The sequence below is a fragment of the Diospyros lotus genome, chromosome 8, assembly GCF_014633365.1.
Source record: "Diospyros lotus cultivar Yz01 chromosome 8, ASM1463336v1, whole genome shotgun sequence".
In the NCBI taxonomy this organism is placed as follows: Eukaryota; Viridiplantae; Streptophyta; class Magnoliopsida; order Ericales; family Ebenaceae; genus Diospyros; species Diospyros lotus.
In genome coordinates, this window is record NC_068345.1 from 25,345,923 (window position 1) to 25,368,325 (window position 22,403).

Here is a 22,403-nt window from a genome sequence, read left to right on the forward strand (position 1 = left end):
ACCAATTCCCATTCTCGAGTCATCAGATTGGCCATCAAGGCAAGCTCTTTTCTGCTCAATGCATCGGCCACAACATTTGCCTTCCCGGGATGGTACTGAAGCGAACAATTATAATCCTTCAGAAACTCCATCCATCGCCGCTGTCTCATGTTCAGGTCTTTCTAGGAGAACAGATACTTCAAGTTTTTATGATCCGTGAAGATCTCAAATTTTTCTCCATACAAATAATGCCGCCAGAGTTTTAAAACAAACACAACTGCCGTAAGCTCCAAATCATGGGTGGGGTAATGCTACTTGTGCTTTTTCAGCTGTCGAGACCCATAGGCTATCACTCTCCCATTTTGCATGAGAACACATCCTAATCCAATCTTTGAGGTGTCAGTGTAGACTGTAAAACCTCCTGTATCACAAGGCATTGCTAAAATAGGAGTAGAAGTTAGCCTTTCTTTAAGTTCCTTAAAGCTATGTTCACACACCTCATTCCATTCAAATTTAATTCCTTTTCGCATTAGTTGAGTTAAAGGTAAAGCAAGACGAGAAAATCCTTCAATAAATTTTCTATAGTAGCCAGCTAAACCCAGAAAACTTCGTACCTCGTTTATTGTTTTGGGTTGTGGCCAGTTTCTTATTGCTTCAACCTTTGAGGGATCGACAGCTATTCCTTTTCCAGATATGACATGACCAAGGAAAGCAACTTGATCTAACCAAAACTCACATTTCGAAAACTTAGCATACAACTGGTGCTTCCGTAATATTTCCAAAACAATCCACAAATGTTGTTCGTGTTCCTCTTTGCTAGTAGAATAAATCAGGATGTCATTAATAAACACAATTACAAACTGGTCCAAATACGATTTGAATACTCGGTTCATTAAATCCATAAAGGCATCAAGTGCATTAGTTAATCCAAAAGGCATCACCAGGTACTCATAGTGTCCATATCGAAATCTAAAGGCCGTTTTCGAGACATCCTCCTTCTTAATCCTTAACTAATACTAACCAGACCTCAAATCAATTTTGGAAAATAATTTACCACCCTGCAATTGATCAAACAATTCATCAATCCTAGGGAGGGGATACTTATTTTTGATAGTCACCTTGTTTAGCTGCCTATAATCAATGCACATTCTCAAGCTTCCATCCTTCTTTTTGACAAACAACACAGGTGCTCCTCAGGGTGAGGTACTGGGTTGAATGAATCCTTTATCCAAAAGGTCCTGCAACTGACTTTTAAGCTCTTTTAGTTTTGCAGGGGCCATTCTATATAGTGGTATGGAAATGGGATCCGTTCCTGATACAACTTCTATAGAGAATTCAATTTCCCGATGAGGGGGTAACCCAAGTAAGTCTTCGGGAAATACATCAGAAAATTCATTTACCACTGGTGTCTCCTCAAGTTCGACTTTCTTATTTTCTATTTGCACACCAGCCAAGTACCCATAGGCTCCGTTCTCTAGCATTTTGATAGCTTTGAGGGCTGTTATCCATTTAATCCTTTTATCACTCTCATGTCCCTGAAACTTTTCCCAAATTCCCTGGTTATTCTGAAGTTTTACCGTTTTTGTCTGACAATTAATTCGAGCCTTGTATGTGGATAGGAAATCCATTCCAAGAATTATATCAAAATCTTGGATTTCTAATGATATGAGTTCAAGTGCAAATTTATTGTCCCCTAATTCAACATTTCCTTCCTTATTCCTCGTGCTAGTTTTTACTTGTTTTCCTAAAGAAGTAGCCACAATCATAGGACACACCAAATCCTCCGGTTCCAAATTCAAACATTGTACCAATGCATGTGAAATGAATGAATGTGTAGATCCAGGATCAATTAACACTTGTACTGGTGTGTTGAGAAAAATCATTGTACCTTATATGACTGATGGGCTTGTGTCGACATCTTTTCTCGTCAGATGATACACTCGTCCTTGTATCGGTTCTTAACCTCCTCTATCTGCTCCTGCTTGATCGACTTGCTTCCCTTATGGGCAGTCCTTTGAGAGGTGACTGACCTTCTGACAATTGAAGCACTTAGGTCCCTTGGGACAATCGTGAGCCAAGTGGTCACTCCTCCCACATGAGTAACATCCTTGAGTCTGGCTCTAACATGCCCTTCCAGGATGGAACTTCTGACACTTGGGACATGTAATACCCTGAAGCTTGATGTAAAGCTTTGATGTTGTAATGGAAATTGTAATAATGAAATGAATGGTATTTTGATTCGAGAAAAAAGAGAAATCTTTAATTTCATTAACTTGTGGATGTAAAAAGGGGGTTAGAAGTACCTAGGGGAAGGAGTTAGCAAGATAGGATTCTATGTTTAAGGGAGGCAAAAGTATTTCCAATGGAAGTTAAGGGTTAAAATGTAAACAAAATGGTTTCAGGGCATTAGTGTAATAAGAGAAAAGAGGAAACCGGGGCTAAGTGCAAATGTTGCAACTTGTTAAGGGTAAATTTGTTTTTAACTAAAGGTAATGATTGTGATGATGAATTCTTATCCTAAGGGACACATGGGGGCATGAATTGGAAGCATGTGATTGGATGAGAAATGGAAATTAGAGTTAAAGGATATTCTAAGAGATAATGAGAGATTTAATCATAATGACTTAAGAAGATAGGGATATAACTTAAGAAGGAAGGGATATCTTGAAATATGGATGCCTTGGAAGCCTATATAAGGGGAGGAGACTTGCGTGGATGTGGGGTGTGCCAAGTATAGGGAGTTCTCTAAGTGAACAAAGAGGGAAAAACCAAAGGGAGCAAAGAAGGAAGAAGGTGGTGCTAAGTAACCGACACCTCACTAGAAATCAATCAATATAGGGGGAAAATCAAAGAGGTAAGTTGATTTTCTTTCCATAGGGTCGTAGAGCACGAAAAAGGGAGTCTGTAGATTTAAACGGAGGATGAAACGGAGCTAAAATGAGCAAGTTATGGCGTTTTTAATTTTCAGTTGCAGGGTCTGTCGGGAGGAAGGGGACGGCGCGTGCATCGCACGCACCAACTGCTACTGCGCGTGGCTGCACGTGGCCACCCTTCTAGGGGCGCGTGAGGGCCCCTCTTGACCTGAAAATTTCTAGTTTTATTCCTTAATTTATTTCCTATCATCCTATGTAAAAATATTTTAGGCTGGTAACTCGTACTATGTGAAACTGCAGCCAAACCGAGCCGATACCCCTGTGAATAGTAACCCGACAAGTCCAGCGACTAAGGTGAATGGTTTCTTGCATTTTTCTTGCTACATATTGATCATTTATTGAATCATTTGTGTTGGATGTGAACTTACTCACTTGATTTCCTTGTTTAGCATATTTCTTTGCTTAATTACTTCACTACATAGCATGAGGTGTTGTGGCAAGCTAGTGGCCGTCATGAGTGGCTCTGTGGAGTCACATATTTGTGTTTAATGTGAGCATGGCGTGCGCGGGGGTGATTGCAACACCTTGGTATGGCTTCCACAAAAGGGGATGTCACTTTGCATATGTGCATTACATACATGTTTTATTTCTTTCATCAAAACCACTTCACTTAGATATTTGTTATCTAACTTGGGTTGATGCCTCTGGAACGTTCCACGTTCCAGGTATGTTTGACGTGTCAGGATCTAAGGAGGCAAGCGAGGCAAATGGAAAGGAAACTATGGACGCTTAATGTTTTCCCTTTTATCTTATGGCTTATTGTGTAATCTAGTTTGGGTTGTAAATAAAGCGTTGTATCAGTTTGATGGTTGTATTACTTAATGTTAAACCTAAACACCATCTAAAAGAAAGGCTTGTGTGTGTTCCTGTTAGCCTAAGAAACCCCTTTCAATTCTCTTAGCAAGTTCGATCCATAGCTTTCGTTGCTTGGAGTTTCCTAACACCCCTTAGGCAACTATGTATATGACTTCCTGTGATATTTGAGCTGATGGGGTGTTACGGTGGTATTAGAGCAGGGGTTACTGTGATTTTGGATAAGTTATGATTTGACTGATATTGAGGTTTTTGATGTGTAACAGGATATGGACCCCAATGAGATAGAGAATCAACGCCAAAGGGCCATTATGGGCTGGTGGACTGCGGTGCTCCAGGGACGCATCATGCATCCTGTAGATGCTCTGGGGAATTTTCTTGATATTGTTGTTCCCGTTATACAGCAAGTTCCACCAGGCCTAATGCTCCCGTATATAATAGATCTTCAGTTGGGTTATTTGGTATCTATACTAACCCCGGAAATGCAGGAATTAGCTAATCAACTTTTGGGACAAGCCCTTTACCCTGATATTGAGACATTTGTCAATCACTTGCGCGAGGTAGAACTAAATCAAGGAATTGGAGACATGCCAGTAGATGCGGATGACCTTGTAGACTTTCCTGAGGAAAGGGAACTCACGCCTCCAGTGGCATCAGAGTTAGAAGAAGAATAGCTCTACTTTGGACTAGGAAATTTTGTTTGTTGTGGATATGTATGTAGATATCAAATCGGATATGCTATGTATTATACTAGTGATGGTAGAATATGTATAGCACTTACCCCTTACGCGCAGGAATTTTGGATTGTATGACAAAATAAAATAGTAAACTCGGATGGCGTAGGTGATACTCTAGCAGTTGTGTATAAAGATGTAATGAAATAATGGTAGTATAAGATGTGACGTAAAGTATAGTAGTTATGTATAGTTGGACATGTACTTACGTGACAGAAGTAGAAATGATAAATAGAAATATGGACTATGTAAAACCCTTTTGGATTTTGAATAAGGTTGGGGATGGATAAATTGGGTGTGCGGATTAAGTGAATTTGATCAAATTAAGAAATAATGTATAAATTTCATTTGAAATATTTAAAGAATGATAGAGTTTGAGAAAGACCTCGCAAGCACTTGGGAGATACGAGAATCTTAAGAACCTAAGGGCATTAGAAAAGTATTTTGTGGAATAGTGGTAGGTCTGATCATAAGGGTTAGTGTTATTTTCTTTGAGAATTTTAGAAGCTCCAATTATGATTCCTATATGATTTCTACAAGACAAGTCTAGCTAATTTGTTTTATGGACTCAAAACATGTGATCCTTAAATGTCATTCTTATAAACTTTGTGGTTGTTTTAGATGGTGAACACTCGACGATCCCAAACCCTCAGACAAAAGGGTGGCACCCAAGAGGAGGAGGCACGACATCCCCAGGAGAAGGAGGCACGACATCCCCAGGAGGAAAGAGTCGAGTTGTCCCAGGGAAACTCGCCTCAAGGTGAAGGTCAGGAAAGTGGGGATCGTATAGATCGGGTGGAGCGAGTTCTAGAACATATGGTCACGTATATGCAAGGGACTCAGCCACCAGGTTAAAATATTCCTCAAGTGCTGGATACCATCGACAGGTTTCAACGATTAAGTCCCCCTGTTTTCCGAGGAAGGGCAAACGCTGACCTAAGCGAAAGTGAGTATTGGGTAGAACAGCTCGAGAAGATTTTTGACTTCATTAGATGTGGGGATGGGGAGAAATAATTTGTGCCACTTTCATGCTCCGAGATGAAGTGAATCATTGGTGGAGGACGATGCAAAGAACTTTGTCCGGCCCTACAAGACAAGGTATGCCAGTTGTCATATAGGTTCAGTTTAAGGAATTATTTTACACTAAGTATTTCCCTTTATGCAAAAAGTTGGAAAAAATCGAGAATTTATGAACCTAAAACAAACTGGGGATATGTCAGTCGCCCAGTATGAAGATAGCTTTTCTCGGTTAATTAAATACATGCCTGTTTATAATTTGGATGAGGAGGCAAAATCTTAAAAATTTCTTAGCGGGCTAAAACTTGAGATACAACTGGCATTAAGTTCCTTAGGGGCCCGTACTTATGTAGAGGTGGTTATGCAAGCTTTAACGGTGGAAAGTAACCTTGTTCGAATGAATGCTTTAAGGGTGGAGGTGCAGGAGCCTGAGGGCAAGAACGCGGAGAAGAAGCATCACTTAGGAGTCCGAGGAGGGAATTTTAAACCTAAGAGTAGATGTCCCAAGTGTCAGAAGTTCCATCCTGGAAGGGCATGTCAGAGCCAGACTTAAGGATGTTACTCATGTGGGAGGAGTGACCACTTGGCTCGTGATTATCCCAAGGGACCTAAGTGCTTCAATTGCTAGAAGGTTGGTCACCTCTCAAAGGACTGCCCACAAAGGAAGCAAGTCGATCGAGCGGGAGCAGGCAGAGAAGGCCAAGAACTGCGACGAGGACGGGTGTATCATCTGACGAGAAAAGATGCCGACACAAGCCCATCAGTCATACAAAGTACAATGATCTTTCTCAACACACCAGTACAAGTGTTAATTGATCCTGGATCTACACATTTGTTCATTTCACATGCATTGGTACAATGTTTGAATTTGGAATTGGAGGATTTGGTGTGTTCTATGCTTGTGGCTACTCCTTTAGGGAAACAAGTGAGAACTAGCACGAGGTATAAGAAAGGAAAGGCTGAGTTAGGTGACAGTAAATTTGCACTTGAACTCACATCATTAGAAATCCAAGATTTCGATATAATCCTTGGAATGGATTTCCTGTCCGCATACAAGGCCGAATTGATTGTCAAACAAAAACGGTAGAACTTCAAAATAACCAAGGAATTTGAGAAAAATTTCGGGGACAGGAGGGTGATAAAAGAATTAAATGGATAAGAGCCCTCAAAGCTATCAAAATGCTAGAGAACGGAGCCTATGGGTACTTGGCTGGTGTGCAAATAGAAAATAAGAAAGTCGAACTTAAGGAGACACCATTGGTAAATGAATTTTCTGATGTATTTCCCGAAGACTTACCTGGGTTACCCCTTCACCGGGAAATTGAATTCTCTATAGAAGTTGTATCAGGAACGGATCCCATTTCCATACCACCATATAGAATGACCCCTACAGAACTAAAAGAGCTTAAAAGTCAGTTGCAGGACCTTTTGAATAAAGGATTCATTCAACCTAGTACCTCACCCTGGGGAGCACCTGTGTTGTTTGTTAAAAAGAAGGATAGAAGCCTGAGAATGTGCATTGATTATAGGCAGCTAAACAAAGCGACTATCAAAAATAAGTATCCCCTCCCTAGGATCGATGAATTGTTTGATCAATTGATGGGTGCTAAAATATTGTCCAAAATTGATTTGAGATCTGGTTATTATCATTTAAGGATTAAGAAGGAGGATGTCCCAAAAACTGCCTTTAGATCCCGATATGGACACTATGAGTACCTGGTGATGCCTGTTGGATTAACTAATGCACCTGCTGTCTTTATGGATTTAATGAACCGGGTATTCAAACCATATTTGGACTAGTTTGTAATTGTGTTTATTGATGACATCCTAATTTATTCTGCTAGCAGAGAGGAACACGAACAACATTTGTGGATTGTTTTGGAAACATTACGGAAGCACCAGCTGTATGCTAAGTTTTCAAAATATGAGTTTTGGTTAAATCAAGTTGCTTTCTTTGGTCATGTCATATCTGGAAAAGGAATAACTGTGGATCCCTCAAAGGTTGAAGCAATAAGAAACTGGCCACAACCCAAAACAATAAATGAGGTACGAAGTTTTCTGGGTTTAGCTGGCTACTATAGAAAATTTGTTGGAGGATTTTCTCGTCTTGCTTTACCTCTAACTCATCTAATGCGAAAGGGAATTAAGTTTGAATGGAATGAAGTGTGTGAACATAGCTTTAAAGAACTTAAGGAGAGACTAACCTCTACTCCTATTTTAGCAATGCCTTGTGACACAGGAGGTTTTACAGTCTATACCGATGCCTCGAAGACTGGGCTAGGATGTGTTCTCATGCAAAATGGTAAAGTAATAGCCTATGGGTTTCGGCAGCTGAAAAAGCACAAGCAGCATTACCCCACCCATGATTTGGAGCTGGCAGCGATTGTGTTTGCTTTAAAGCTCTGGTGGCCTTATATGTATGGAGAAAAATTTGAGGTCTTCCCAGATCATAAAAGCTTGAAGTATCTGTTCTCCCAGAAAGACCCGAACATGAGGCAGCGACAGTGGATGGAGTTTCTGAAGGATTATAATTGTTCACTCCAGTACCATCCTGGGAAGGCAAACATTGTGGCTGATGCATTGAGCAGAAAGGAGCCTGCCTTGATGGCCAATCTGATGACTTGGGAATGGGAATTGGTGGAGGCTTTTAGCCAATTGACGGTAAACGTAATTCCTAAAGAAACTTCTATTTACGTCTCTGGCCTAATGGTTCGTTCTCAGTTGTTAGAACAGATTCAGCAAGCCACAAAGAAAGACCCGAGACTAGAACTATGGGTCGACGACCAAGGGAGGGTTAAGAATCCAAGTTTTAGTTTCTCAGGTGGCATACTACAATTCGCCAATAGAGTTTATGTACCTAGAGTTAGGGAATTAAGGCAAGCTATACTGGACAAAGCTCATCGAGCCAAATATACGATTCATCTTGGCGCTACGAAAATGTACAGGGAATTGAAAAACGTGTATTGGTGGTCGAGAATGAAAAAGGATGTGGCGCGACTAGTGGCTCGATGTGATACCTATCAAAGAATCAAAATTGAGCATCAAAGATCGACTGAGAAATTATAACCTCTGAAATTCCTAAGTGGAAATGGGAGCATATCACTATGGACTTCATAACAGGATTGCCAAAAGGACCCACGGGGACTGATGCAATTTGGGTGATTGTGGACAGACTAACAAAATCTGTCCACTTCTTATCAATGAAGACAGAGCAGCCTGTTAGCAAACTAGCTCAGTTGTACGTAAAGGAAATTGTTAGGCTACATGGAGTACCGGTCAGCATCGTCTCCGATAGAGATCCAAGGTTTACCTCTTTGTTTTGGGGAAGCTTGCAAGAGCGTTTGGGAACACGCTTACAAATGAGTATTGCATACCATTCGTAGACAGATGGTTAGTCAGAACGAACCATCCAAACCCTGGAAGACATGTTAAGAGCATGTGTAATTGATTTCTCGAAGGGATGGGAAGAGCATCTGCCTCTAATTGAGTTCGCATATAATAACAGTTTTCATAGTAGTATCAGTATGGCCCCCTACAAAGCCCTCTACGGTCGAAAATGTAGAACTCCTCTATGCTAGACAGAAGTAGGAGAAGGGCGTATAACAGGACCTGAAATTGTGCAACAGACAAATGAGAAAATCAAGATAATCCGAGAACGGATCAAAATGGCCCAGAGTAGACAAAAGTCTTATGCAGACCACTAGATGAGGGATTTGGAGTTTCAACCAGGTGATAAAGTGTACTTGAAGGTTATACTCTCTCAAATAATTTCCTAGGGAAAGAAAAAAAATAAAGTTAAGCCCTAGGTACATCGGACCATATGAGATTTTAGAACAAGTCAGGGTAGTCGCTTATCGATTAGCATTACCTCCGACGATGTCCAACATACATAATGTCTTCCATGTCTCTTGACTCCGAAAACATAAGCCTGATCCCACCTAGAGGATTCCTGTAGAGACTATTGGGCTGCAAGAAGATTTAACCTATCCCGAAGAACTAGTCGAAATTTTGGATACAAAGGAGCAGGTACTAAGGAACAAGATGATACCTCTAGTAAAGGTCTTGTGGAAGCATTACAACATTGAAGAAGCTACTTGAGAAAGAGAAAAAGAAATTCGGCAGAATTATCCAAATCTCTTTGACTTTATGGAGACTTAAGAAAATTTCGGGGACAAAATTTATTTTAAGGGGGGAGGATGTAATACCCCGAAACTTGATGTAAAGCTTGGATGTTGTAATGAAAATTGTAATAATGAAATGAATGATATTTTGATTCGAGAAAAAAGAGAAATCTTTAATTTCATTAACTTGTGGATGTAAAAAAGGGGTCAGAAGTACCTAGGGGAAGGAGTTAGCAAGATAGGATTCTATGCTTAAGGGAGGCAAAAGTATTTCCAATGGAAGTTGAGGGTTAAAATGTAAACAGAAGTGATTTTAGGGCATTAATGTAATAAGAGAAAGGAAGAAACCGGGCCTAAGTGCAAATGTTGCAACTTGTTAAGGGTAAGTTTGTTTTTAACTAAAGGTAATGATTGTGATGATGAATTCTTATCCTAAGGGACACATGGGGGCATGAATTGGAAGCATGGGATTGGATGAGAAATGGAAATTAGAGTTAAAGGATATTCTAAGAGATAATGAGAGATTTAGTCATGATGACTTAAGAAGATAGGGATATAACTTAAGAAGGAAGGGATATCTTGAAATATGAATGCCTTGGGAGCCTATATAAAGGGAGGAGACTTGCGTGGATGTAGGGTGTGTCAAGTATAGGGAGTTCTCTAAGTGAACAGAGAGGGAAAAACCAAAGGGAGCAAAGAAGGAAGAAGATGGTGCTAAGTAATCGACACCTCACTAGAAATCAATCAATACAGGGGGAAAATCAAAGAGCACGAAAAAGAGAGTCCGTAGGTTCAAACGGAGGGTGAAATGGAGCTAAAATGAGCAAGTTATGGCGTTTTTAATTTTCAGTTGCAAGGTCCATCATGAGGAAGGGGACGGTGCGTGTGATGCTGCTGCGCGTGGCCGCGCGTGGCTGCGCGTGGCCACCCTTCTAGGGGCATGTGAGGGCCCCTCTTGACTTGAAAATTTCTAGTTTTATTCCTTAATTTATTTCCTATCATCCTATGTAAAAATATTTTAGGCTGGTAACTTGTATTGTGTGAAACTGCAGCCAAACCGAGCCGATACCCTTGTGAACAGTAACCCGACAAGGCCAGCGGCTAAGGTGAATGGTTTCTTGCATTTTTCTTACTACATATTAATCATTTATTGAATCATTTGTGTTGGATGTGAACTTACTCACTTGATTTCCTTGTTTAACATGTTTTTTTGCTTAATTACTTCACTACATAGCATGAGGTGTTGTGGCAAGCTAGTAGCCGTCATGAGTGGCTCTGTGGAGTCATATATTTGTGTTTAATGTGAGCATGGCGTGCGCGGGGGTGATTGCAACACCTTGGCATGGCTTCCACAAAAGGGGATGTCACTTTGCATATGTTCACGTTCCAGGTATGTTTGACATGTCAGGATTTAAGGAGGCAAGCGAGGCAAATGGAAAGGAAACGATGGACGATTAATGTTTTCCCTTTTATCTTATGACTTATTGTGTAATCTAGTTTGGGTTGTAAATAAAGCGTTTTATCAGTTTGATGGTTGTACTACTTAATGTTAAACCTAAACACCACCTAAAAGAAAGACTTGTGTGTGTTCCTGTTAGCCGATGAAACCCCTTTCAATTCTCTTAGCAGGTTCGATCCATAGCTTTCGTTGCTTGGGGTTTCCTAACACCCCTTAGGTAGCTATGTATATGACTTCCTGTGATATTTGAGCTGAGGGGGTGTTACAGGACATCTACTCATAGGCTTAAAATTCCCTCCTCGAACTCTTAAGTGATGCTTCTTCTCCGCGTTCTTGCCCTCAGGCTCCTGCACCTCCACCCTTAAAGCATCCATTCAAACAAGGTTACTTTCCACCGTTAGAGCTTGCATAAACACCTCTGCATAAGTACGGGCCCCTAAGGAACTTAATGCCAGTTGTATCTCAAGTTTTAGCCCGCTAAGAAATTTCTAGGATTTTGCCTCCTCATCCAAATTATAAAAGGGCATGTATTTAATTAACCGATAGAAGCTATCTTCATACTGGGCAACTGACATATCCCCAGTTTGTTTTAGGTTCATAAATTTTTGGCTCTTTTCCAACTTCTTGCATAAAGGGAAATACTTAGTATAAAATAATTCCTTAAACTGAATCCGTGTGACAACTGGCATACCTTGTCTTGTAGGGCCAGACAAAGTTCTTTGCATCGTTCGCCACCAATGGTCCGCCTCATCTCGGAGCATGAAAGTGGCACAAATTATTTTCTCCCCGTCCCCACATCCAATGAAGTCAAAAATCTTCTTGAGCTGTTCTATCCAATACTCACTTTCGCTTGGTTCAGTGTTTGCTCTTTCTCGGAAAACAGGGGGATTTAATCATTGGAACCTGTCGATGGTATCCGACACTCGAGGAATATTTTGACCTGGTGGCTGAGTCCCTTACATATACGTGACCATATGTTCTAGAACTCGCTCCACCCGATCTATACGATCCCCACTTTCCTGACCTTCACCTTGAGACGAATTTCTCTGGGACAACTCTACTCTCTCCTCCTGGGGACGTAGTGCCTCCTCCTCCTGGGTGCCACCCTTTTGTCTGAGGGTTTGGGATCCTCAAGTGTTCACCATCTAAAACAACCACAAAGTTTATAAAAATGACATTTAAGGATCACATGTTTTGAGTCCATAAAACAAATTAGCTAGACTTGTCTTGTAGAAATCATATAGAAATCATAATTGGAGCTTCTAAAATTCTCAAAGAAAATAACACTAACCCTTATGGTCAGACCTACCACTATCCCACAAAATACTTTTCTAATGCCCTTAGGTTCTTAAGATTCTCGTATCTCGGTCTTTCTCAAACTCTATCATTCTTTAAATGCTTCAAATGAAATTTATACATTATTTCTAAATTTGATCAAATTCACTTAATCCTCACACCCAGTTTGTCCATCCCCAGCCTTATTCAAAATCCAAAAGGGTTTTACATAGTCCATATTTCTGTTTATCTTTTCTACTTTTGTCACGTAAGTATATGTCCAATTATACATAACTACTACACTTTACATCACATCTTATACTACCATTATTTCATTACATCTTCTTTATACACAACTGCTAGAGTATCACCTACGCCATCCGAGTTTACTATTTTATTTTGTCATACAATCCAAAATTCTCGCACGTAAGGGGTAAGTGCTATACCTGTTCTACCATCACTAGTATAATGCAGCATATCCGATTTGATATCTACATATATATCTACAACAAACAAAATTTCCTAGTTCAAAGTAGAGTTATTCTTCTTTTGACTTTGATGCCGTTGGAGGCGTGAGTTCCCTTTCCTCAGGAAAGTCTACAAGGTCATCCACATCTATTGGCATGTCTCCAATTCCTTGATTTAGTTCTGCCTCGCGCTAATGATTGACAAATGTCTCAATATCAGGGTAAAGGGCTTGTCCCAAAAGTTGATGAGCTAATTCCTACATTTTCGGGGTTAATATAGATACCAAATAGCCCAACTGAAGATCTACTATGTACGGGAGCATTAGGCCTGGTGGAACTTGTTGTATAACAGGAACAACCATATCAAGAAAATTCCCCAGACCATCTACAGGATGCATGATGCGTCCCTGGAGCATCGCAGTCCACCAACCCATAATGGCCCTTTGGCGTTGGTTCTCTATCTCATTGGGGTCCATATCCTGTCACACATCAAAAATCTCAATATTTGTCAAATCATAACCTATCCAAAATCACAGTAACCCCTGCTTTGATACTACTGTAACACCCCCTCAGCTCAAATATCACAGGAAGTCATACACATAACCGCCTAAGGGGTGTTAGGAAACCCCTAAACAACGAAAGTTACTCAAATTTAACAATAAGTAGTACAACTATCAAACTGATACAACGCTTTATTTACAACTCAACCAGATTACACAATAAGCCACAAGATAAAAGGTAAACATTAAGCGTCCATAATTCCCTTTCCATTTGCCTCGCTTGCCTCCTTAGTTCCTGACATGTCAAACATATCTAGAACGTGACGTTCACGGGGCATCAACCCAAGTTAGATAACAAATATCTAAGTGAAGTGGTTTCATGAAAGAAGTGAAGCATGTATGTAATGCACATATGCAAAGTGTAATCCCCTTTTGTGGAAGCCATGCCAAAGTGTTGTAATCACCCCCGCGCACGCCATGTTCACATCAAACACAAATATGTGACTCCACAGAGCCACTCATGACGGCCACTAGCTTGTCACAACACCTCATGCTATGTAGTGAAGTAATTAAGCAAAGAAACATGCTAAACAAAAAAATCAAGTGAGTAGGTTCACATCCAACACAAGTGATTCAATAAATAATCAATATGTAGTAAGAAAAATGCAACAAACCATTCACCTTAGTTGTTGGCCTTGTCGGGTTACTGTTCACAGGGGTGTCGGTTCTGTCTCACTACAGTTTCACAAATTTCGAGTCACCAATCTAAGATATTTTTACATAGGATGCTAGGAAATAATTTAAGGAAGAAAGCTAGAAAATTTCAGAGGAAGAGGCCCTGTCACGTGCCACCAAAAGGGTGGCCACGTGCAGCAGCAACTAGCGCGTGTAATGCATGCACCGTCTTCTTTCTCGTTACAGATTCTGTTACTAGAGTTTAAAAATGCAATAACTAGCTCAATTTAGTTTCGTTTCACCCCTCGTTTGAATTTACGAACTCTTTTTTTTGTGCTCTACGACCCTACGGAAAGAAAATCAACCTACCTCTTTGATTTTTCCCTTGTATTGATTGATTTCTAGTGAGGTGTCAGTTACTTGGCACCACCTTCTTCTTTCTTTGCTCCCTTTGGTTTTTCCCTCTTTGTTCACTTAGAGAACTCCCTATACTTGACACACCCCACATCCACGCAAGTCTTCTCCCTTTATATAGGCTCCCAAGGGATCCATATCTCAAGATATCCCTTCCTTGTTAAGTTATATCCCTATCTTCTTAAGTCATTATAACTAAATCTCTCATTATCTCTTAGAATATCCTTTAACTCTAATTTCCATTTCTCATCCAATCCCATGCTTCCAATCATTATTGTTAAAATCCCGATTTTACGCGTACGATTTTACGATTCGAAGACCCCCAAACGATTCAAATCCCATGTAAAATCCAATTTGGGATAAAATCCTATAAAATCTCGATTTTACATGTACGATTTTACGCTTCAGAGATCCCCAAACGATTTTACGATTCAAAGACCTCTATTGATTTAAGTTGTAATTTAGAGGATGCTTCCAACGTCTCAATGTCACATAGCATCTGACATTGGAACTTATGCAATGAATTGTTATATTTTGCCTCTAAATTGGAACTTGATTTAACATTGATTACATAAATTCCAATGTCACATAGCATCTAACATTAATTGCATAAGTTCCAATTTACTTGATTTAAATTATAATTTTTACTTGATTTAACATTGATTGCATAAGTAAATCAAGACAAACAAGTAATTAATTAATGAACCACCCAACCCCAAATTGGGATATTACTTGATTTAATCAATGTTAAATCAAGAAAAAAATTACAATCTAAATCTAATGGAAGACATTGGAAGCATCCTCTAAAGAATTTTAAGCTATATTTTACCTCTAAATTACCTATATTTTGCCTCTAAATTGCCTATACCAACCTGCTAGTTTTTGAGCTATATTTGGGAAGTATCATTTTTTGAATTATAATAAGGAATAATCAAGTTATTAAATAATATTAATTCATTTTCTACAAAATTATATTATTATAAACATATATTTACAAAAATAAAAGGGTATTTTTAATTATCTCTAAAATCTTACGATTTTACGATTCGATTTTATGGACCCTTTGTCGATCCCACTTAAAATCCCGATTTTAACAACCTTGCTTCCAATTCATGCCCCCATGTGTCCTTTAAGATAAGGACTCATCATTACCATCATTTCCTTTAGTTGGAAACATACTAACCCTTTACAAGTTGTAATATTTGCACTTAGGCCCAGTTTCCTCCTTTTTCTTATTACGTTAATGCCTGAAAATCACTTTTGTTTACATTTTAACCTTCAACCTATATTGGAAACTCTTTTGCCCCTCTTAAACATAGAATCCTACCTTGCAACTCTTTCCCTAGGTATTTCTGACCCCTTTTTACATTCACAAATCAATAAAATTAAAGATTTCTCTCTTTTCCCGAATCAAAATGCCATTCATTTCATTACTACAATTTCCATTACAACATCCAAGCTTTACATCAAGCTTTGGGGTATTACAAGTTTCAAGTAGAATGTCCTGCAAATAGGTGTTAGCATTGTCAGTATTGTCAATTTACATTGAATTGATTGTCTTATACCTCGTGTCTGCCAGGATTTTCAAACGCTCCAACAGGTGACTAATTGAATTTCTTTCTTGTTTTCCAGGTATATGGATGGGGCTCGACTAACAGGTGAAGATGAGAGAGCTGTGGTAGAAAATCTTCTTGCTTATCATCCTCACTCTGAAGATAAAATTGGATGTGGAATTCATTCCATTATTGTAAGTCACCCTTTTGCTAAATATTTTAGAGGATACTCCAGTATAATGGTTAAGCTTCTGAAAATTACTCTACTTTCTGGGTTGTTAAAAAATAGAATAACTTATAGCTGAAGTTAGAGTGTTTCACTGTAAAAAATGTGAATCTTTGTGAATGCATTGCCACCCACATGGATGTTTTGTTTATTTCAGGTGTCGAGTCAAAAATAAAAACAGGTTTGAACTATATGAATCTTTTCCCAAATTTTGGTTAGTTAAATAATAGTTGTTACTTCCTTGATCATCTTTTTAGCTTAACATCCATAGATATGAACTGATATCTCTCCTTCTCCTCAATCCAAGAACTTTGTATACTTGGCATATTCAAATTTTAGTTGTCATGGAGTTTGGCTGTGTTATACCGTGAATTTCTAGTTGGTTTAATCCCTTCTTTTATTACACATTATGTGGGAATCCCTAATAAAATAAGTGAAAGGAAAATAGGGGACTTAAGCCAAGTGAAGTGCATAGAAAAAAAATTAAAATATTTGGGTAAATGAGGAAAAATCAAGGGGGACATGGAAGGAATGTTTCTCAAAGTTGTTCAAGAATGCCTAGAAACATGCTGTTGAGATATCTTAGTAGCTTCAAAGAAGATAGAAATTACATTCTTTACTGGGTTTGTCTGAATGGAGTAAAGCAAGCTATGAAAAAATGAACAGTAAAACAGTCAGACCAGATAATAAATAATATACTATAGAAGCATTGCAATACATGGGTAAAGTGGAATCATTAACTCAAAGAAGATGCTTGATGTGTAGAGAAAGAGCACCCTAGTGCTCATTTATTAGAATAAAGGAGGTGTTCAAAGTTGTAGAAGTTTATAGAGGGTCAAGATAATGATTCATATCATAAAATTTTGGGAGATTGTGGAAAGGGACCAGGGTCTGTGAGGACCAATTTGATTTTATGCCTGATAGGTCAGTAATGAAAACTATCTACTTAGGTGTTTAATGAAAAAGTCTTGAACAGTTGTCAAGAGTAGTAGCTTATTAGAGTTGTACATAAGTTTATGTAGTGTTTGTGTTTGCTTGTACCCAGATTTAGAGTCTTTTTCATTTACCTCATACAACTAACTGAATGATAGATGATTCTGATTTTTCCTTCCACTCTCTCTCTCTCTCTCTCTCTCTCTCTGCTTCTTCATGTTATCAGAGCCATATGTGAGAGGGATGCAATTGGTGTATTGACTGATTCTCTGTTACAAAAAGATAAGCCTCGACCAAACACTCAAAGCAGAAGACACATAATTGAAATACTGTAAGCATGCAAATGATCAAGAATAAATCAAACACACAAACACCAAAGATTTACCGTGGTTCACCCGATAGTGAGGGCTACATCCACGTTGAGCTCCGGCAAAGAAAGCTCACTCCACTATCAGATCAAAACGATTACAACCTCGGTTTACACAGATTAACTCTCAACCCTCACTGTACAAAACGATTCTCACCTTTTAAATCGGCCCCATAACCACAGAAACTAAAGGTCAGAGGCCAAACCCTAGAGAGAAAACATATATAAACTATACAGAGAGAGAGAAGTAAATACAGAGAATAAACAGATCAAACCAAGCAAGAGGAGGGTAATCGGAGGCTGTGCGCGCTGCTGATCTCGAGGCCACTGTAGAAGATATATAGAAGGATGCAACAGTGGCAATCGGGATGAATAAAGGCACAACAGAACATCAACGATCGGGCACGCAGCAGGCAAGGCGACAATGAAGTACGCCAAGCAAAACGACACAGCTGGTTGCCGTTTCAGCCATCCACTCAGAGGCCCAAAACGCTACTGTTTTGGGCGGCTCTGAGGGTTGCTGAAAAGACCCTCCAGCCCCTATGCCAAACGCAGCGTTTTGAAGCTTCATCAAAGTACAACAATCTCCACCTTGAAGCTTCAGCATTTTAGGGACAAGACCACAACCAGTGTTCTAAAAATCGGGCTAGGCGCCGCCTAGCCGCTAGGTGGCTGCTGGCCGCCCCAAAATTGCCCTAGTCGGGCCTCCTAGGCGTCGGCCCGAGTAAACGTCCGGCTTGGGCGCCCAGGCGGCGCCTAGTCGGCCAGCGCGCCTAGGGCTTTTTTTGCTAAATCATAAATCGAACCTGTTAGCGTCTCCCCCTCTTCACTCTCTTCTCACTTCAACGCTGCTGCCTCAACGTCGCCAAGCTTCATCGGCCCGCCAGTAGCTCACCATCGTTGCTGCGTCCAGCTCCATCGTCACCGCCTCTTATCTGTCGCATCCTCCTCGTCCTCGTTGCCTCAGCGTCGTCGCCCCCGCCCCCGTCCTCGCCGTCGAGCTCCATCTCCGCCGCGGCAAGCTCCATCTCCGTCGACTCGTAACCTCTCTCTCTCTCCCTCTCTCTCTCTCTCTCTCTCTCTCTCTCTCTGTGGGTTGTGCGTTTTTGCTGCGTTTCTGGTTTGTTTTTTATGTTTTTTATTTTTTATTTTATTTCATTTTCTTTTCTATTTATATATAATTATTAGATTTATATTTAATTTTTATTATTAATTATATATATTCTATAATATTTGCAAAAAATCTGCTACTTGCTTATAGTATATTGATGTTTTTATTATTGGTTTATGTTGCATTATTAATGCTTTTCAACTTTGATTTAATTAAAAATAACATCAAATTACATTATAAAATTGAAAAAAAAAAAAATAACAGTTTTCTAGGCTCCGCCTAGGCCCCGCCTAGGCGCCCTAGGCGCTAGGCCCCAGCTTGGCGCCCGACTAGCGCCTAGCGCTTTTTAGAACACTGACCACAACAATGGAGCATGCTAGAACCTTTGCCATCATAGCTCTTGTTGGTTGTTCCTTCAACCAACCGTGACATGCAGCAAGCTCAGACAGTGTCTGAACTTGGCTGCAGTCACAATTTTTGTACCCATATCAGCTGGGTTATTTTCTGTAGGGACCTTTTGGATAAATACCTTTCTCTTGGCCACTTGGTCCCTTACATAATGGTATTTTACATCTACATGTTTTGTCCTTTCATGGTAAACAAGATTCTTACATAAATGTATAGCACTTTGGCTATCTGAAAAAACTATCACCTTACCTTGTAACATCTGGATTTCTATAAGGATACCTTGAAGCCAGATGGCTTCCTTGAAGGCGTCAGTTACAGCAACATACTCAGTCTCAGTAGAGGACAGAGCCACCAGCGACTGTAATTGAGACTTCCAACTTATACAATTACCACTTTGGGTAAAGTAATAGACTATAGTAGACTTCCTAGAGTCTCGGTCACCTGCAAAATCAGAGTCTACAAACCCTACCAAATCAAGAGTATCAGTTCTTTTCATGTAATTCAAACCAACATTTAAGGAACCATTAATATACCTCAGTAAAAATTTTAGGGCTTCCCAATGAAGCTTCCCAGGGTTAAACATATATCTACTAAGTAAAGAGATTGAAAAAGCAAGGTCTGGCCTGGTACTGATCATGGAATACATGATGGTTCCAATTACATTGGCATAAGGAATGGATTCCATTTTTAACCTTTCAGAATCTGATGTTGGACATTGGGCTTTAGACAAAATGAAGTGATGTCCTAAGGGTGTATTAACAGGTTTGCAATTTGACATTTCAAATTTCTGTACAGCCTTTAATAAATAATCATGTTGGTGAATCTTTAGACAACTTTTACTTCTATTTCTCTCAACTACCATCCCTAAAACTTTTCTGGCAGGTCCTAAATCTTTCATATCAAAGTTTGTGTTCAACATTGATTTTAGTTCATTAATCTTAGATTTAGATTTGCTAATCAATAAAATGTCATCAACATACAGTAGCAAATATACAGGTATATCAGAGTGAATGTAGTAAAGACAATTATCATATGCACTCCTCACAAAACCAATCCCAATTACGAAATTATCAAATTTCTTATACCATTGTCGTGGGGATTGTTTTAAACCATACAAAGACTTTTTCAGCAAACAAACAAAATCTGGATGGTTTTTATTAACATAACTAACTGGTTGTTCCATATAGATGATCTCTTCTAAATCTCCATGTAAGAAGGCAGTTTAACATCAAGCTGTTCTAATTCTAGATCATATTGAACTACTATAGCAAGCATTAAACGAATGGTTTTAAACTTGACAACAGGCAAAAAGATTTCAGTATAATCAATGCCTTCCCTCTGAGTAAAACCTTTTGCAACTAATCTAGCTTTAAATCTAAGGGGATCAGAGGGTAACATCCCTTCTTTGATTTTGAACAGCCACTTACACTTCACTAACTTTTGTTTCTGAGGTCTTGGGACCAGTTCCCAAGTGTTGTTGGTTATTAAGGATGCCATTTCTTCATCCATAGCACATTGCCACTTAAAGCTATCTTGAGAGCTGATAGCCTCCTCATAAGAGGTAGGCTCACTGCCTCTCAAATCCATGCCTGCCACCAAGGCACAATAAACAAGGTTTGAATAGGCATACCTAGCAGGTGGTCTAACTGACCTCCTACTCCTATCTCGAGCCAACTGATAGTCTCTCAAGTTTTGCTGGGGGGGAGTCATGATGCTCCACCTCAGCCTCAGGGACTTCAGTGGATTCCTCCTGATCACTTTCATGATCAGAGGATGAGTCACTATTGGGGTTAGGATTAACAGGGGTTGAGGCAGCTGGCATATCAGGCATTCCTGATGGCAGCTCCACCTGAAAGTGGGTATTAGATCCTATCACAAAGTCTTCTATGATACTGGGTTTAGGTTCAGTTTCTGTATTCTCTAATTTGCAAGGGAAAACATTTTCATTAAATATAACATCCCTGCTTATGATTATTTTAATTCCTCCAGAACTCTTGTCCCATAACCTATAGCCTTTAGTTCCTTTTTGATATCCTACAAAGACACACTTTGAAGACCGAGGATCTAGCTTTCCTATTGATTGATGAACATAGGCTTGACACCCAAAGACCTTTAAATGATTCAAATTCAATTTCCTGCCTAGCCATTTTTCTTCAGGGCATATAAAATTTAAAACAGTTGAAGGGCTCCTATTGATCAGATAGGCGACAGTGGACAGGGCTTCTCCCCAAAGGGTTTTAGGCATACCAGCAGTAAACATTAGACACCTGACCTTCTCTAGGAGAGTCCTATTCATCCTTTCAGCTACCCCATTTTGTTGGGGTGTGTTCCTAACAGTCTTGTGTCTGGTGATGCCTTGTGAATTACAGAATTCATCGAAATCTCTATTACAGAATTCTAATCCATTGTCTGTTCTTAAAAATTTAACCCTCTTATCTGTCTGATTTTCTACTAAGGTCTTCCATACCTTAAATTTTTCTAAGGTTTGGTCTTTAGTCCTAAGAGGAAATACCCAAACTTTTCTAGCATAATCATCAACAATGGATAAGAAATACCTGTTGCCACCAAGAGTTGGTGTTTGAGAGGGACCCCACAGGTCTGCATGCAAGTACTCTAGGCATACCTTCACCAGGTGAGTTCCTTTATGGAAGCTCTGCCTATGTTGCTTGCCAAGGGTACAAGGCTCGCAAAAGTTTAGGGACTCTGCAAACACTGAATCAATAAAACCTTGAGAAGACAGTGCCTGCAGACCTTTCTGGCTCATGTGACCAAGTCTCAAATGCCAGAGATCTGTCTTATCAGTTTGAACAGTACATGCAGATGAAACAGGATAAAAAGAACAACCATTTAACACATATAAGCCATGCCTTTTGGTACCAGTTAAGATTAGGTTATTATTTTTAAACACATGCATGAAACCATTTTCAGCAGTATAAGAATAGCCTAATTCATCCAGAGTACCAAGAGAAATTAAATTTCGTTTTAGACCAGGCACATATCTGACCTTAGTGAGCATTCTGACTTTGTTATCATGCATTTTAAGGGTTATGTCTCCTATTCCTTTTATACTACAAGATTGGTCATTGCCCATATAAACAGTGCCAGATTCTTTGTCACTAAAGTTTTGAAACCATGCAATATTAGGACACATGTGGAAAGAACACCCAGAGTCCATAATCCATTCATTAGTTACAGTTTCATCAGACACAGTCAAAACTTCAGCTAAGGTATTTAAATTACTTGCAGCTATGGTTGCATTACCTCCTTGTTTCTGTTTTCGTAAAAGGTCATAGCAATATTTTTTAATATGTCCCTCTTTCCCACAATGATAGCATTTCCACTTAGGTTTTTGTTTGCCCTTCTTTTCTTTATTTTTACCCCTATTCCCAGAACCCCCAGATTGATCTCCATTACCCGA

General features: G+C 39.5%; 1 protein-coding gene across 1 annotated transcript in view; it reads left to right on the plus strand.

The window, feature by feature from the left end:
• The window catches only part of LOC127808297 (protein DCL homolog, chloroplastic), a 37,589-nt gene that overhangs the window by 10,656 nt on the left and 4,530 nt on the right, over positions 1 to 22,403 (plus strand). Inside the window, exon 2 of the mRNA XM_052346778.1 lies at positions 16,020 to 16,134. Coding sequence (XP_052202738.1) covers positions 16,020 to 16,134 — 115 coding nt within the window. The remainder of the gene's footprint in view (positions 1 to 16,019; positions 16,135 to 22,403) is intronic.